This window comes from Phaenicophaeus curvirostris, chromosome 3 (assembly GCF_032191515.1).
Source record: "Phaenicophaeus curvirostris isolate KB17595 chromosome 3, BPBGC_Pcur_1.0, whole genome shotgun sequence".
In the NCBI taxonomy this organism is placed as follows: domain Eukaryota; kingdom Metazoa; phylum Chordata; class Aves; order Cuculiformes; family Cuculidae; genus Phaenicophaeus; species Phaenicophaeus curvirostris.
In genome coordinates, this window is record NC_091394.1 from 3,820,407 (window position 1) to 3,838,816 (window position 18,410).

Consider the following 18,410-nt stretch of genomic DNA (forward strand, 5'->3'; position numbering starts at 1 on the left):
CAGTCAGAGGTGAGAGAACCAACATCTTCCCTGCTGTGCATCTAGAAGGATTTTTCTCTTATACCATATGCCCTGGCTCTATGAATCTGCTTTTAGGTTAAAGCATAGGTGTGTCTGCTCAGGAGCAGCTCTTTGAAGAAGTGGTAAGTGTACTATGCCTCTCATTAATCAGGCTAAAGATCACTCTCACAGTCATGGGAAATGAAATGAACAGTTACTGAGTGGGTGAATAAAATAGCTTCATTTTTCAAGTATTCTTACCAGACAACAGATACCTTATGATGATATGATACCATCTTTCCTGTTTTCCTTTTTCTAATTCTTAAGTTAATTTACTGGACATTTGAAATCTATTGTAGAGAGTGAACACCATATCCAAAAGTACAATTTGATATATATGCTTAGAAGAGATACTGAAGATTAAAAAGATATGGATATAAGCAGACAAAACCCATAATCATAGTTGGAATAGCTAATAATGCTCATCACTGAGTGTCAATTCATCACTCTAAACTATCAGCTACTAAGAATTAATTGGTTATTAAGTGTTACGTAGATGTCTCCTACTATTTTGATGATGGAATAATCATTCGTAATTTTCTCGCATAAAAAATTTAACAACTTCTTGTACTGCATACCCTTCCTTCAGACATATTTATAGCATTTCTATTCTGCAAAGCATCACTGCTAGAGCTTTGGAAACTTGTAAGACTACTTTTTAGACACCAACAAAAAAGACATGTATTTTAAAGTGATTGGTGCACACTGCTCAAACCATCTGCACATAAACATAAAAAGAAATCTCTTTAAGATTTCTCTGTTCTAAAGAAATGCCAAGTCCCCAGGAAATGGGTCTATAACAAGAATTAACACTGAACAGACTTATAAAGAAAGAAAATATTCCTCTGGTTAAGTAGCCTGTTTCCACCAAAAGCCAATTCCAATTCACAGAGACTTGTGCAAGGGAAGATTCACAGTCTTGACAACTTAATTCCATGCGAAGGAGAGGAACTTGGGGGGCTACAGTTCACAACACCTCAAGCCGTTCCCACAGCAACAGTAAATACAGGAATTTTACTTTGTCACTCTCTCCCATGCACACAACCACAACATAGATGTCATCTTATATTTTGTTTCTTTCTCAGCTCTAGATGAACAAAGCAGCTTTTTTCCTCTTTGTCCCCAAGAAGAGACACAGGTGTCTGTTCCCTGATGCACATCTCCCTGAATGAGGACTGACATTCCTTCTCTTCCAGGCAGATGATCTAATTATTCCCACATGCTGCTGAAAGAGGTTGCAGTTTCCGTGCTATGAACTGTGTCTTGCAGCGTGCACACCAGAGATTTGCTCTAGCAGAGCTCTGGCAGCCAGCACCAGCCTGCAGAACTGGGCAACACTTAGGGACAACTGACACAGCACAGAAATTACAAGTGGCATCGCCTTTAAACCTTTAAAGTTAACTTCCAGCATTAAAAACACAGATGCAGTTTCTTCTAATATTTATGAGCCGTCTGTGTGCACAGATCTCAAAGTGCAATTTAGCCCTTAATAAATTTTCAGCTTTTAGCACACAATGACTGTTCAGAGTACATATACACAAAATGTATCATGTCAATATTTTCAACTTTGCAGTCAGAATACCATGCAGTATCAACTATCACCTATTTACAAGGATAAGATATAGTATGTCATAAGATATAATATGTCAGGAAAACATATTAGGAATGCCATAACAGAAAAGAGCACATTTTTCCTTATTTTCCTTTAAAATATGAAAGCTTTGCAAACACACACTTAATTCAAACCTTGATTTTAAGTTAGTCACCTTAATGCTTCACTCTCCAATTCTTTATATGCTTTGAACCTCCAGTGTCTGCAGTTGTTTCTAAGGTAACAGATCAGGATGTCTCGTGAAAGAAATGAATTGGGTCTTGAATATTCAGGATATTTTCAGTGGCAGGAATAAGAAAAGGGCACTATCATCTCAACTGAGAGTTTGCAATATCTTTTAGACCCTGTCCTGATTTACAGACAAGAAAAATATAATCCACCCTAAGGCTTCAGTATGAGAATACAGCGGTGTGTGCAGTTTTAGGCATGAAGACTGTCAGAAATTTTTAATCAGAGCCATAATTAAGGAATTACGGAGGCTGTTCTCAACAGAGGCTCATTGCCTCGTTTCAGGGTACACACACAAAGCATACAGATGAAGAATATGTTTGGTAGAGTTGTGCCTTCATTCGAACCACTGACAGCCACACAGAAATCTCCCTTTCAGACAAGACACAAGGCAAAAAATACATTCACGATAAACAGGAATCAGCATGTGAAAATAAATGTGCAAAATACTTCATCAATGGAACAAATATGCATTATTTCTATCCAAGAGAAGAAATCAAAGAAAACAAATTGATATCTTTCACAGGTGATTACCTGAATCAATAATTTTCAGTGAATGGGATTATTGAGTTTTGTTGAGGATTTTTTGTGGTTTGTTTTTTGCTTTTTATTTTAAGTAGCTGGAACTCCCATTTGTTTCTTTTAAAGGCTGTTTTGCTTATTGTCTGAGTTCAGAAATCATATAAACAAATGTATGCAAGCAAGGCGTACTGAAAGAATATTAACCAAAATATGTAAAGCTTTTAGAAAATGTGTTACTACAAAAAAATAACTAAATTCTTTGCTTAACAATATATGACATGTACATTTATTGATATACGTATTGTGGAATATGCACAAATATACCTAACACCTGTGATAAAATAATCATTAGTTATTTTTTAAATGCCTGTCATAATGAGATTTGAAAAATCAAATTCATAGAAAAGGATCAGGCTTGATAAAACGTCAGGTATTATTTTGCACATTGCATAAGGGAAAACAGAGATATGGCAGCTCAGCAGCCTGGGCATCAGATAAAAGTCATGGTCATACAACTGGAAAGGTCGTGACTACTCATACCTGTCTTCCTGATTCCCGTGGTCTATTCACTGCATTAGAAACTATCGCACACTATAAATGCTTGGAATAAAAACCGTTCTGAATATTTAAACACCTTGTTTGGGAACATTCTTCACTGACTACTCTGGATGAAGAAATCACTGACAGTTTTTGCGACTTGTACTATTTAACAAACACAAAGGTGGACACATTGATTAGGGTCTTACGTTCTTGGAAAGATGTGAAGAGCATCTGGAATCGGCTGCTTCGACTGCCTTCATCTGCCCACATGCGGATTACACCAAGACCTGTCCGCAGCATTACATCATTAGCAACTGTGCTGCAAAACTTTGCTTTCAAGTCCTCCACAGAGCTGCTTCCATCATAGACAGCTACAAAATTCCTTTTGCATTCATTGGAATTCTGCATTTCATAGTCCAGGAATCGCAAATAGATCTACGAAACAAATGACAAAAGCAACATGTACAGACATTTGCGAATGACTAAAGAAATGTTAACCACCTCTGCTCTACTTGTGGGACAAAGACAAATTAAAACAATTTTTCTGGATCTGATGATCCGTAGGCCACCTCCCTGGAAGGGCATTAATATGGAAACTGAGCACTGTTATGCTTCTTGGTATTATGACTTCAAAGTAGAATACAGTGGAAGTGTTCTTTGCAGTAAAGTCCTAATTTCCAAATATATAGTTGTCTTTGAGAAGTATACACAGCAGTCCTTGAAGATGAAGGACAGACAAGCTAAAATGTCTTCTTTTGCTGGCTGGCACAATATTGCTCTATTACTTGCCTGACATGGAAAATAATAAGGCAAATAATTGCTGCTCCCTCCCCAGAGTCAATATGTGTCATCTTTGTGATATGTCTCAGCTATACTGATTCAGGAAGTGAGACTCTGGGAGCCAGGCAGAACTCAATCATTAATTTTATTTTTTTTTTTCCCTCAAGCAATTTGGCCACCATCTCAGCTTTTCTAAACAAAGCCTTATGGTATACATCTTCATAATTTAACAGGGCTGAAATCAAACACATTTCATGGAAACTGCTAGAAACCTAGAAAGTTTTTTAGGAAATGTCTCTTGCATACAAGCTAATTTCTCTCATAAAGTAATGATGTCTTGCCATTTGCAAACAATCCTCTAAATCTACCCCCAGAAAAACAAGGGAGAGGAGAAAAGGCTATTATTTTAAATTCAACTCTATATGGACTTTAATAGGAAGACCACTCATTTAAAACCAATTGCTAAGACAAGCAATATCAAATATTCCAGTAACAGAGAGGCTAAGTAATATTTTCAATAGACACATGAGAAATAATCAAACTGCCAAGTGTGCCCAGGAGACTTCAGGAGAATGATACAGAAAGGTGTAGTAGAGTAGAAATATCATAAAAAGTCAGTAAACATATCCAGGATAAAACTATATTCATCTTCACTTAAAAAAATAACCAAAACTAAACACCATATTAGATATTAGATATACTTCTTTACAAGCAATCTTATTAACATCAGGTAGGTTTTTTTAAATAAACAGAACAATTGCTTAAAAAGCTTCTCTCGACTTGCATAAAGTGCACAAACACAGCATATCCTAGTAGCAACAGGGCTCACCAATTCATCTAATTAATATTTTAAAGTTCTTACGGTTTGAGAATTATGTGCTATTAAGTAATCTGCTACGCAGATTTTTCTGCTAGCTCAGAGTTTTAAATGAGCCTCTTCAGGTAGTGTATAATGGTACATTTGCATTCCTTGTTATGCTTTGCAACTGGTCTCTCTGAAATGAATATCTCTAAACCAATTTTTACTAGCCTATGGGATTTGGTATATTAAGTTTCATTTTGCTTGCCTAAGCTTTTCCTAGTATGTTATTTCTAACGATAATCCTTACTTATGTTCCAACACTCCCATCCTCCAGAAGAACTGAGAGGAATATATTTCAATTAAATTGCTGATAAGTAAATTCTACTTTCACTATCCTGTTTTTTAAATACTATAAATTAAGGAAGCTTCTTCTATCGATGCCTACAAAATAGAACAGTTAACAGCAATACACAACCTCATATGCAGTATCTTATATCAAAAAATAGTTTTTATGGTGTTTTAAATTTCATTTACTGTTGCTCCAGCCCTCTAGTGGAATGAAAAATCACTAGAGTTTGGTCACCCAGCATTGCTGATATTTTCTCACAGTATCCATCACTTTTTTATAAATGTGTTGTCTTGAAATGTCTTGGCATTTCCTCTCCTACTGGGAGATATGCAGTTTCCATTCCTCTTAAAAAAGGTCGCCTATTTCCTTGGTGAAATCATACTTAAGGGCTTGGTTTGAATTCTGAAAATGTATTGAGTGCAGAAAATGCATTTCTGAAGTTCCTCTGCACTGGCTACACCCTTTTACAAGTCTCTTTCGTTCTTCACTCTCCTTCTTTCTGCCCCAGGTGCTCAGGCACCTGACCTTTTACTCCTTCTTGTGCTTCAAATCTTTGTTCTTATGTGTTCTCCAACTATTCAGAGCATTTCTGTCTTGATGGTGCCTGACTAGCTTAGTCTCTCAGGTCTTCCTAGTCTTCAGTGTGGCTCCTGCTCTTTTCTGTTTTTATAGACTCAGCTATTTCCATGGCCACCAGGTAGTTGTTTGACCTTTGCTGGCAGCTGCTTCCTAGGAACTGTTATTCCTCTGATAGGAAATTTATGAAAATGTGCAGAAATTAATTGGAAGTAAGCAAAAATGTGCAGAAAAGGGCTGTTGAGAGAACTATAGGCAAGAACTTTGGACCAGCCTGTGGCTCAAACACAGCCACTCAGAACAAGGACTTGAATATGCACCTTATTTTCCTTTCCTCCACTGGCTTCAGGTCACTGTTAGTGCAATAAGAACCTTCTGCAGCTCGATATATATAATATTGTATTTACAAGACTGTTTTACAGGAAGCAAAGCGTGTCAGATAAATGTCTCACAGGAATGCACAGAAAGCTTCCAATATATTATTGCCACGAATATTTATTTTTATATCATACATGCCCACAATATGTGTAACAAATATATGTTCTATGTATATGTATATATATGTTTATTTCTGTCCTTCTTTCTTATATATACTCATTTATATATACATAGATATGCGTGTGTGTGTGTGTGTGTGTGTGTATACATGCATATAAGCACATGTATATCTTGTGTAGGGTATCTCATTTCAGTATTGAGAAGTAATTTATATCAGTTTTCACTCTTACAAGAGATGTGTGCTAATTGTCACTATGGTTATAAAATACGAGCTCTCACAGCAATTTCTAGCATTCAACAATTATTCCTGATCTGTTCAAACAGATTGTTCATATAATAAAGCCTTATTTCTTATCCTTTGACATTCTCTAGTTTCCAGTGGCATGCTAGTCTTATAAAATAGTAAAATATTTCTTCGAGTAGCAGTTATAGATTGAGTCTTTCAGTGAAGAAGCCAACACTTTCACTTCTTCCCAAGCTTGAATTCTGCTGTTGGTCATACTGGTTAATTTCTGTGTATAATAAATTCAGTGAAGATTATAATATATATAGACTTGATAGGTACTGGAACCACTAGAAAGAAATATTTGGCTTTAAAATTTATGTCCATCCTTCAGAAGAAATATGGCACTTTCTCCAATGGCACGAAGTTTCATAGGGAAAATAAATTCCTGATATTCCGAGATAAGTTGGAGTTTCATCCTCATAGTTTCATTTGGAGATGACTATTCCCAGAACTTTATATAAAGTAATGAGGACCTGATCCAAAGCTCACTGAAATCAGTCAGTATCGTTCCATTTACTTAAGTTTATTTGGATCAGACCTATGCATTAAGACTGCGGTGCATTTTTAAAAACTGGAAACTGATTACACAAACTGACAACTTGATATTGGATCAGATTTTACTTTAAAGAGCTGGAATAATTTAATTACATCTGCACGCCTCTGCCAATTTTTATGGTTTTATTACTATATATCTGCCATTGTTCCTGTCACTGGCTGCAAGATCCACACTGGCAGAAGAAAATGACTAATAAATTGAGTTCCCCAGGGAAAGAATAGAACTGATTATATGACAAACTGTTATCTAATGCAGAATGGTACATAGTTTTCTGAAATCAGTAGCCAATTCTCATTACTTTTAGTGGTATGTGGATCTCACTAAAAGAAATTAAGCAGAAAGGGAAAGAAAAAATATCAATATTTCTAATTATTTCATTTACTGAGATCTTAGTTATTACTTCTGCCAGCGTGGGATAAGAAACTTTGCTTTCCCAAAAGAAAACATATGAATAAAAAAGAGGTCACAAACTCAAATGCCACCATCTGCCTTCATTAAGATTTTTTTCTTTGATGCCAGCGAGAGCTTTTAGAATAACATTTCCATAGGTACTGACACATTATATCAGCATAATCAGGACATTCTTGTTGAAGAGAACACCTTATTTGAAAGAACCAGCATAACTACCCTATCTTCTTTGTTCACATTTTTGTTGTAAAGTTTTAATAAGACACTTTCCTCAAATCATCAATTCCACACTGCTTAGAAGAACAGGCTGTTAGTGCACAAGTATTAGCTTTTCCTGAGCTTTGAGGTGTCACTGCAAATGCCAATGCCATTAGCAACAAAACTGATAAAGCCTCACTGCGACTCTGGCATATATAATTTACACTTGGTCACATAATATTTTAAGTAATTGTCTTGTCACCTTTAAGGTTTGTATTATCACAGTAATGAAAAAGGAAATGCTGCATAAGTTTTACTATTTTTCTATTTACATTTGAAAACAACAGAAATCTCTGACTGCATATATTAGAAAAAAAAAGAAAGAATGATTGTAAACTATGAATAATATATTACCTCAGTAAAATAGTCAGATCATAATCTCTTCATAGTGAAACATTTTTGATGAGTTCTGCTTTTTAATCAGTCACTGAAGGTTAGAGCTGACAACATGATTGATCAGGCTGGTCAGGAAAACTTCATACCACATCGCAGCATATCAGACTTAATATACTGCTGTGCACAAACATTCAGTCCTTTATAACACATCATAACAAAGCAAACAAACAAAAAGTTCAACTGCTGAAAGTAATTTAGATGTAAGGCAACAATCTCCTCTTTATCAGGGTCTAACATCCAGATTTTGCGTATTTGACTTCTAGGCTCAGGCAGTTCTCTTGTAAGCACTGAACTGGGCTAAATGGTCCTATGTCCTTCCCTATTGCTCAGTGATCAGTTACAGTGTTTGCTTTGCTCTGCATCTTTGCTGAGGGACATGGTTTAGTGTTTGATAGGAATGGTTGGACTCGATGATCCGGTGGGTCTCTTCCAACCTGGTGATTCCATGATTCTGTGATTCTGTTGCTTGGATCCTAAACTTGTTTTATGAAAATCAACATTACTTCAGACCGAAACTGTTAACAGTACCTGTTCTGTTTACTTTTTGTTTGGTTGGGGGTTTTTTTTGACATTTTTTGAGCCCGCTGTTACCAGTTTAGGACCTTGCTGTGCAAACAGAGAACTCCGTATTTTCCTCTCTGCTAGGGTTTGGAGAATACTATCTCTTGAAGGTGACAACCCTATGTAGTACTTCTTCTAACACCTTGTGATTCACAGCTACACTCAGACATCAAAATACCATTTTCCTAGACAACTGAAGCTCTTCAGATTTCTTTGCTTTCTCCTATTTGTTTCTTCAGACTCCTGTGAGTCCCCAAGAACTGACATTTGTCCTAACTGTCAAGTCATCCTCATTTTTCTCTTGTACAGTGGAAGAATGCTTGTGACAACCTTTACTGCTGCTTGGTGCTGTTCTGCTTTTTAACACTGAAAACTGTAGATCACATCCTGATTCTGCTGTGTTCACCAACAGCTTTTTAAAATTGCATTTCTTAGCAATTGCTTACTTGGAGGATGCTAAGGTTGGTTATGTTTCTATACCTGAATGGAACAGGTTCATGTTAATTTAAAATTGATTTATTTTTGGCAGATGTATTACCATATCTGATAGAAGAGATTTTACATACACAGTTCTACACACATACTTGTCTTGCATCTTCAACTAAAAATCTGTTTAAAAGAAGTGGTTTAGACAGTTTAACATAGATAATATTTTCTACTTGTTTAAACATATTTTGTTCACCTTGTTCCAGGGATGTCAATCTCTTGGCTTTTTTTTTTTCATTCAGAATATTATTTGTATTATTTATACATTAGCAAGCTTCAGAGCTTCTTCAGAGATGGATCTCATCTAGGGCCTGTAAATGTGTCTCTATTAGGTTTTTCAGCCTCTAAATTTCACTTTTTATAACATTTCAGGAATCACCATTCAAATTCCTCCTATTAAGTTGTAGTGTACTACTTAAAACTTCTCTTCTATGTATGATTAAGAAGCCTCCAAAAATTAAACACAGAATCATAGAATCACCAGGTTGGAAAAGACCCATCGGATCATCGAGTCCAACCGTTCCTACCAAATACTAAACATCTACTAGTCTGCTAATTCTGACAGCTTAAACTGTTTTTCTTGCAGTTTCATCTGAGAGCACAAGTTTCCACTTCACATGTGAGAACAGAAAATGGTTTGGTTTATACAGATTTCCAGCTCTGCAATTTGCTTCACCATGTGTTTCTTCCTAACTGTCTAGAAAATGTGTGCACAACAGCCCACTCTCTCTCCAGGCTACCTTCAAATCTGGAAGTTAAGCACCTGGAACCAAAAGCATCATCTTTCTGATCAGGTATGTGGTTACAAGGTCCACCATAAAAACAGTGATATGGGATTTTAGAGCCTCTACCAGGCACCAGTATCTATCCTTTGCAAATATACAGGTGTCTTGGTCCCACTTGGGCTTTTGGCCCACACTTAGCCTCGAGCCTCACTGTCTCAGCCATTAATCTTTTCAGTTTCTTAAGCTTTTTATTATATCTCACATCCTATAACCTGTAAAGATATCTACTTTGCCCAATAGTGTGATCAGGTGGGGAGAGAGAACTAGGCACCACTTTGCCTAACTGGCTTACAGCTCAATTTTATTCCTTGTAGTATGTCTAGACTATTTGTCCAGTTTAAATGTACTTCTTGCTCATTTATCTTGAATAGACGACTTCCACTGGACCAGATTCAAATTAATGTTTCTTTATCTAGTTGATGGCAAGTTGAACATGAGCCAGCAGTGTGCCCTGGCAGCCAAGAGGGACGACTGTGTCCTGGGGTGCATCAAGCACAGCATCACTAGCTGATCAGGGGAGGTGATTGTCCTCTCTACTCTGCACTATTGTGGTCCCACATTGAGTACTGGGTGCAGTTTTGTGCACCACGGTATAAAAAGGATATCAAGCTACTGGAGAGCATCCAGGAAAGGGCAAGTCGTATGAGGAGTGGCTGGAGTCGCTTGGTCTGTTTAGCCTGGAGAAAAGGAGACTGGGGTAGGACCTCATAGTAGTTCACTGCTTCCTCAAAAGGGGTGAAGCAGGCACCAATCTCTTCTCTCTGGAGACCAATGATAGAACCCAAAGGAATGGCAGGAAGGTGTGCCAAATGAGGTTTAGGTTGGATATTAGGAAAAGGTTCTTCACCCAGAGGGCAGTGGTGCATTACTTCCCCAGGGAGAACTTGATGCAGTAATGGTACCAAGCCTAACAGTATTCCAGACACATTTTGACAATGCCCTCACACACATGGTGACATGGTTTGAATGTTGGGAGTTGGCCTCGATGATCCCTGTGGGTCCCTTCCAACTCAGGACATTGTATGATTCTATGATCTGCCATTTGGATGCTTCTTCCCAAACTGACCACAGCTTCTGACTGTAAACACTTCTTGCTGGGTTTTTTTTCCAGCATCAGAGCATCACCTTTGTAAAGGTTTTAGTATTTTTACCATCAAATTCTGCTGTCTTTTTTTTTCCCCCCTATAAAACCTTTCAATGAACAAACACAATACAATGGTAACTTGCTGGGAAAGACACCTACTAAAAGGAGTGTTACCTGAGCACAAAGATGTGCTCTGTCTTCCAGGAGGGGGCCTTGTCAAACTCTGCTGTTATATCCAAAATAGAAAAACGCTTGTCATTGATATTGTCCTCTAGCATTTTAACCTTAACAGAAAGCGAGAAAAACCTATAATCTGTTTTATTTTCTTATTTTCTGTTAAAGAATAAAGGATTCTTTGCTTATCCATCACTGTAGCCAGTGGTGTCTCTGAATTTTTTCAAATCCCAGTGCAATAATCTTATTCACTTTCTCCTTTGGGCTTTGTTCCACAGTAAAGTATTTTGGGATGGGGACGTTCCTCCAGCTCTTTACAGTTTTGAGTAGGTCATCACATTTGGTTAGTGGCTTTCTTCTTCGTTTTCCATCCTTGCTCTCTGCTGATTGAAATCTGCTTCTATACAAAGTGCAGAACCCCCAGTATTTCTGAACTCCAGATTCATAGCCCTCTTACTCAGCAGGAGCTGACTTAGAATGATCACAAAAAACTCACACTTTGCTGCCAGTCACTGTCAAGTACAAGGAGCAAGATATGCATGTAGATTGAAGTTGTCTTTAAACTGCCTTCCACTGTCTTCTGCTGTCCCAGAAAGTTTCAGTTCTGCATGCATTTTCAGCATTTTACTTTTGATTCTATAAATTAACCCATGATAGCTGCATTTTAAGTGTGTGAAAGAAATTTGCTGTTCTCTATCCCATTCCAGTTTGCTGAGGAAAGCAGCAATGTTGCACTCAGACTGCAGGTTTGAAGCTCAGGCTTAGAGATCTCAAGTTCATGCTCCTTGACTGATCTCATTGCTCATGTGTTGAGCTCAGACTTGGCTTGAATCTGGAATTGCAAACCAAGGAAAGGACTTGCATCTTGCTTCTGCAGACAGTTTAGATTGTATGAGTTTAAGCCAAATGAAATTGCAAGCAACCCACATTCTGGCACAGTTTAATTAAGAAACTAAAGGTGCAAAGATCCAATCCTAACACAGTCTGAAAAACTCTGGACTTTCAGGCATGGTTCCCAGCAACAAACTGTGCAGCCCAGAGTACAGGAACATGTGGATTTAAAGATGTCTGCTAAGTTCTTACTGTTCTTAGCAGGAGAGGCTGTTTTCATAGGTCCAAGCTGCCATAAATTAGAATTATGTCACTGAATTATTGTTTATTGAGCATGTCATTAGTTCAAGGTTAAATAAGCACAAAAGAACCTGACTGCAAAAAATTGACAATAGAATCCAGTTTAATAGAATCAGGGCCATAAACAATCTCCTAATAAATCTCACTTCAGGTAAGAGCTACTAAATTTTTACCCACTAATTTTTTCCTTGATATCTGAAGTATTTTCAGCCTTTCTGAGTATGATGATACCATAACCATATGTATGTGTGTATGTGCAGACATACACATATGTTTGAATGTCTGTGTGTCTATATGTGAAAACCACACTAAGAAAGTCAAGCTCTAAATCGAAGTTACCCTTCTAAAGAAAATCTAGGCTTGAAAAGTGGGTTTTTTTCCTAGCTTGCTGAAATGACTTTCAATTTCACATATTAGGAAATACTGATTTATATGCTTTTATATTGCCCTATCTACCGAAAAAATTCAGTGAGGTGGGATAAGTAGAATTTTTCAAGAGATGACCCCCCCCACACACACTTAAAAGTAGTATTAGTATTGTTTCATTTTTCACAGGTTTTTTTACCCTATCTGCACTTTAAGATTGCTAATAATGCTGTCTGAACAAATTTCCTTAACCAATCATTCATAATCATAGAATCATAGAATCACTAGGTTGGAAAAGACCTCTTAGATCATCAAGTCCAAACATAATGACCTCCCTGCTGATCAAAACCTTCTTCCCTACTATCTTTCTTTCTTTTGGAGTGCAGGACCACAGTTTATCCTATAAACACAGGCATCAGAGCTTTCTTTCATCTTTGTGGATGCCTTTTATTATCTGGTATCATCTTTTTTCACAAAATCTTTTGGATGACATTAAATAACTTCCACTCTTTCCTCAGATTTGATAGAACTCTTTCATTGCTCTCCCTTCCAAATGCTCTTCAGCTAGTCTACACTTTTTGAAATTCAACTCAACTAAACGCACGTATAGAAGTACGAGAACTAAACAATCTCTAATCCTCTCTTAACAGTGGTAGTGTGGCATTCTTCTCCTAAACACTGTGGTTATGGATACCTAGCTAGACTATTTGTATTCTCACATCAAGACTGAAGTGTGGATGAATCCTGCATTTAAGTAAATAGAGGATTTCTAGCAGGAATTTGAGTAACAGAGAACTTAGAGATAGAAGCAAGAATATCACAATGACATTACCTGACCAACTAAGCATAAACTGAAATTAAGATTACAGGACTATTTTATTAGCTCATTTAGTCGTGTGGATTCTAATAAAGACTATTCTAATTATACATTTACCTGATTTCGTTCTACTAATACCTAAGTATATAACATACACAATCACTCTTCCGTCCAGTCATTTCACATCTATAGCTATTCAATGTAGCAAAATGGGAATCTTACCTATTCAAACTCTATAAATCTTTAATTTTTCCAAAATTTATAACAAAAAAAATCAGAGATTAAAGTATATTGGAATTAACTTATATGTAGTCTTTACAAGCTGACGATTCAGCTCCTCTTCTAAACTTGCACAAGAATAAAACGCTGATACTAACGACTTTTTCATTTTTGGAAACCCTTCCTCCTGCTTATTCAATACCAAATGCTGGAACAGATAAATATATTCTGTATAGACCTCTCTAAGATTACACAAAAATAGCCTTGTCTGTTTAAAGATGGCAGAGATTAGTGGATATAAATTCTTCCTTGAAAAATGTTTCCTGTCCAATAAAAGATACCTTGAAAAAAATATAACATGAAGTTGTCTTTAACAGAGTGAATGAAAGTAGATGGGAGGCACAAAGCTGTTCCAATTGCAACGAGGGGAGAAATGGTAGTGTAACCAGTACAATTAATCCATATAATAATTGATAAGCCATGGATAAGAAAGGAACTCAAACAGAATCCACAAAAAGAATTATTAAATTTGTTGAAGCTTTCCCATTTTTATTACAAAGGCATGGATTGCTGACTATGGTGGGAGAGAAATGAGAACACTCTTTTTGTCTGTGGCTCTAAACCAAAGGAACTAAAGGTCTTATACAGAGGAACGTGAATCTACCTTGGCTTCATTTTCACGGTTCCTGGGTGAGAAACCATGATGACCTTTGTAATACAGCACTGTTCCCTTAGCAGTGTCTATATAAGGTACTTGAAATATATTGAAAAGAAAACACATTGATTCTTTAAAAATATGAGAAAAATCAAAGATAAATTTACAAAAATTACTTATGGCACAAAAAGCACATTAATGCTGCCCACACCATTATTTATAGAGAAAGAAGGTTATTTTGGCTGAGGTGACAAATTACCCTTCCACAGTAGAAGGAAAATAGTAGTTCACACGTTCAAGCTGTAAAGTTATTAAACAAGACCTGACAGCACCAAGAAATTCATAACATATTAGAAAAGTCAATTTCTTAAATTAAATGGCAAATCAGCAAGTGGATGAAGAACTGACCTTGGATCGAGGTGGTGCTCGGATGTACCATTTACAGTCTACTGCTTCAGTTTCAGAAGCTTTTCCTTCTTTGACAATTTGTACAGATTCCACAATTCCTTCAGGTCCTCCCATTTCAAACTCACAAACTGAATAACAAAATACCAGAAAAAATGAAACCTGAACAGCAAACAAAAATATCTTCTACAGCAAAGTGCAAAGGCCTCCAACTTGCAAAAAAAACCAACAAAACAAACAACATACCAACCTGGCAATGGTTTCAAAGCGCCAAGGTCCTTAAAATCTGGATCTTAAAAATTGAGAAAGAGAAAATTAATTTTGTTCAGTACCTTGGTTATAATGTCAATGTGCTAAAATTTGACTATGCACTTCAGTGTACATATATTTCCTGGAAATAAGAAATATTTCAAAATTTTGACAACATTCAAATTTTTAATACAGAAATTATTGATAATATCATATCAAGGGTTTTTTTGCTATAAAATCCCACTTTTCTGTCTCTTTCAGAAGAGTGAGTTCAAAAATATTTCTGCATACACTAGCAAGAACATCACCCAGCTAGATACGTGATATTTTAATACATCAGTCCAATGAAAGAGGAGAGAATCCTTTTGTCTGTTTTACATTTTGCAGTATGGTTATAACATTTAACTAGAGAAATCTAAACTTTATTCTGTGTTTATGAGTTCTCTGCCACCCCTGTTGAGAAAGAGGAGACTCTTCCTTTTTCAGAAGCATTCATTTGGTCTTCCCAGAATGAATACCACAAGGATTTATCATGGAATCCGTTGTGCTAAGTATAAAATATGTGCTATTTTTGATCAGATGACCTTGATAATATTTTCTTTTTCAGATGCTTTATATCATGCTTTTATAATTAAATATAACACATAGATAAATGTGTTTCGTCTTCGATCGGTGCTAAGATACAGGGGGCTCTTTATCGGGGAGTGTTGTGATAGGATAAGGGGTAATAGTTTTAAGTTGAAGGAAGGGAGATTTAGATGAGATATTAGGAAGCAAACTTTTTACTATGAGGATGGTGAGGCATTGGGACAAGTTTCCCTGAGAGGTTGTGGATGACCCATCCCTGGTGTTCAAGGCCAGTTTGGATGAGGTTTGAGCAACCTGATCTAGTGGAAGACGTCCCTGTCTGTGGCAGAGGGATTGGAGCTAGATGATCTTCCAAGTCAGGTCCCTTCCAACCCAGACCATTCTATGATTCAAATGACAGCTATCCACAAACAAATCATCATTTCACAAAATCTGGCTGAGTTTGAAGATACTGTCTAAAACCAGAAATGTGAGAGAGGCTGAAGTATTTCAATGATCTTTTCAGAAGAGATTGGTCTTGTCTGGGAGATTTGTATTGCTTGCCCTGTTTTTCTACCTGAAATGAATATTCTGCACCATTTTTCTCATTTTCAAAATTAAAAATAAGCAAGAAAGAAACCCACTGGCCTTTATTCTTATTCTTTTTTTTCCTGGCAATTTGATAGGATCTGCTCTTCTGAAAATAATGATGAACCCTTCTATACCAACACTACACATTAAGCTTCCTGTGAGCCATGTACTTGCTGCCCAGGCCTCAAACGGTTTGTAAAAGAGGAAAATCAAAGTAGAGCTTGAACCATGTAATCTACTCATGGAAGTGATCTCACTGTTTCAGGGTTGAGTCAGTGTAGAAAAAGATATAAATAAAGCAATGAAGAGAAAGTTTGGAAGTAGGAAATGTATCAAATGAAAATGTACACAACCTACCATCAGAATCGTTGTTTCCCTCTAGCCTTAGTCTAGTCAGGACAGTAAGAATAATATCCAAATAATATCATGGAAAAGTCTAGTGCTGTAAAAGCAAAATCAGCAATTTTAAGCTTAACAGTGAGAATGTATTGACTTCAAAAATCAGAGCTGTAAAATCTTTTCTAAACTGTTCCTCTACAAGCAGGCTGCTGTTGGTCTTCCCAGTTCTCACAGAATCACAGAATAGTTTGAATTGGAAGGAGCCTTAAAGATTATCTAATTCCAACCTCTCTGCCATGGGCAGGGACACCTCCAACTAGACCAGGCTGCCCAAGGCCCCATCCAATCTGGCCTTGAACACCTCCAGGGATGGGGCAGCCACAACTTTGTGAGTCAAGACTCCTGAACTTAAGGAACTGCAAATATAATTGAACAGGCATTTAGCATGGATTGTTAAGTAGTTTTATAGATACGTAAATAGATATGATAATCAACAACACTTAATGTAATTAAGAAGTTCTGTTAAAGAACTCATGTTGATATCTAGTGTTGAAAGCAAGAAAAATGGAAACCTACTTTGACAACTGGTTCAAATTAACGTCCAAAATATGTCTAGTATAATCACTATATTTCTTTCTCTTGCTGAGTTTGCTCTTATTTACTGAAAACACTCCAACATATTAGTGAAGTGTAGAGGAGGAAAGGAGAAAAAGGTCTTGACAGGATTTCTACTATATGAAGGAGTGCTAGTAGCAAGAATCCAGGCTGAAAACTGCGCCGCTCATGCCACAAAACAGTTCTGAAAATATTATTTCATCTGTTAAATACAATTAGAACAAAAACATGTAAAAGTACACTGTCTGTTAAAATTATAAAAATATGGTAGATCCTGCTCAGTTTTGAAAAATAATCTTTTTTCAGCCTTTCAACATCTCAAGAACGACAGTGAAATAAAATATTTCAGTATTTCAATAAAACGGCACCTTAAGTGATGCATTTAATTAAATATTAATAGTATAACCATATTATTATAATACAATCAGCAATCTGTACATAAGGTATTGTCAGGGATGCTGAAAATTCAACCATGTTCAAGCATATTTACCCAGAAAACATTGGTTTTAAATAGTCTACCATTAAATAGATTATACTTTAGCAGCTCTTCTGCATGTAATTTAATCAAATTGTTATTATCAGTCTGGGTGAGGCAGAACCCTTTTAATGATATCTAAACACTGACTGGCTATATCTTCCCATAGACAGATAGTCCTGATGAAAATTATGTTCCCACTAGGAAAGCTTCCTAAGACAGGAAAATTTTGCTGTGAAAAATGACCACATATAATGAGAGAGAATAATAGGTGGCAATAAGCCTTGAGGGAAATACAATACTTTTGTGGGGATCTCCTTAATGGGAAAACGAAGTATGCAAAGATTAAACCAAGAATTTTCATAAGGAATGTGAAAATGTGCAAAGGATATGTAAATGGAAGACCTTGCAGTCAAAAGAAGTTCTGTGGCTCTTTTCTGAAGCCTCCTTTACAACCAACCAAACCCAACCAAATAAAGGTTATCCAAAAATTTCTTTTGGTGATATATTACAATCTATTCCACAAATAATAGATTCCTGCAGTGTCCTGCAATGTTTAGTTACTATAAGCTTTTCTGTAAAGTCTCAGTGAAGCACGGCGTTACATCTGAAACTGTTTATGAGATGCAAAAATCTGTGCCAGGTTATTTAGAGTTACTGGTAAGAAAAGTGGGATGAGAAATTTTATAGTGGCACAAGGAGAAAATGGTGATAATCTTTAGATTTCCTTAACCAGTAAAAGAATAGGGTGGATTAGGAGACGGTGGAGGTGGACTGAAAACCAGTAGAATGATCAGGTCAGTGATGGTGGGAACCAGCAGTACTAAGTCTAGTTGGAGGTCAGTAATAAGTGCTTTGTCCAAGGGCTCAATGTTGCTCATTAATGACCTGGATGATGATGTAGAGTGAACTCTCGGTATGTCTGCTGATAGCACAAAGCTGGGGAGAGTGGCTGATACACCAGAGGTTCAGGCTGCCATCCAGAGGGGCCTCACGAGGCTGGAGAAATGGGCTGATGGG

General features: G+C 36.7%; 1 protein-coding gene across 15 annotated transcripts in view; it reads right to left on the reverse strand.

The window, feature by feature from the left end:
- Positions 1 to 18,410, reverse strand: part of NETO1 (neuropilin and tolloid like 1) — a 72,885-nt gene that overhangs the window by 21,471 nt on the left and 33,004 nt on the right. For 14 of the 15 annotated variants that reach the window (XR_011337143.1, XR_011337138.1, XR_011337137.1 and 11 more), the window contains exons 5-7: positions 14,805 to 14,846; positions 14,558 to 14,685; positions 3,169 to 3,397 (exon numbers count right to left, since the gene is read on the reverse strand). Coding sequence is in view for 5 of the 15 variants with exons in the window: in XM_069853273.1 (XP_069709374.1) it covers positions 3,169 to 3,397; positions 14,558 to 14,685; positions 14,805 to 14,846 (399 nt within the window). In the remaining 10 variants the exon portion in view is untranslated. Of the gene's footprint in view, positions 1 to 3,168; positions 3,398 to 14,158; positions 14,236 to 14,557; positions 14,686 to 14,804; positions 14,847 to 18,410 lie in introns of those variants that run through there. The other variant, XM_069853274.1, reaches the window with a different exon arrangement.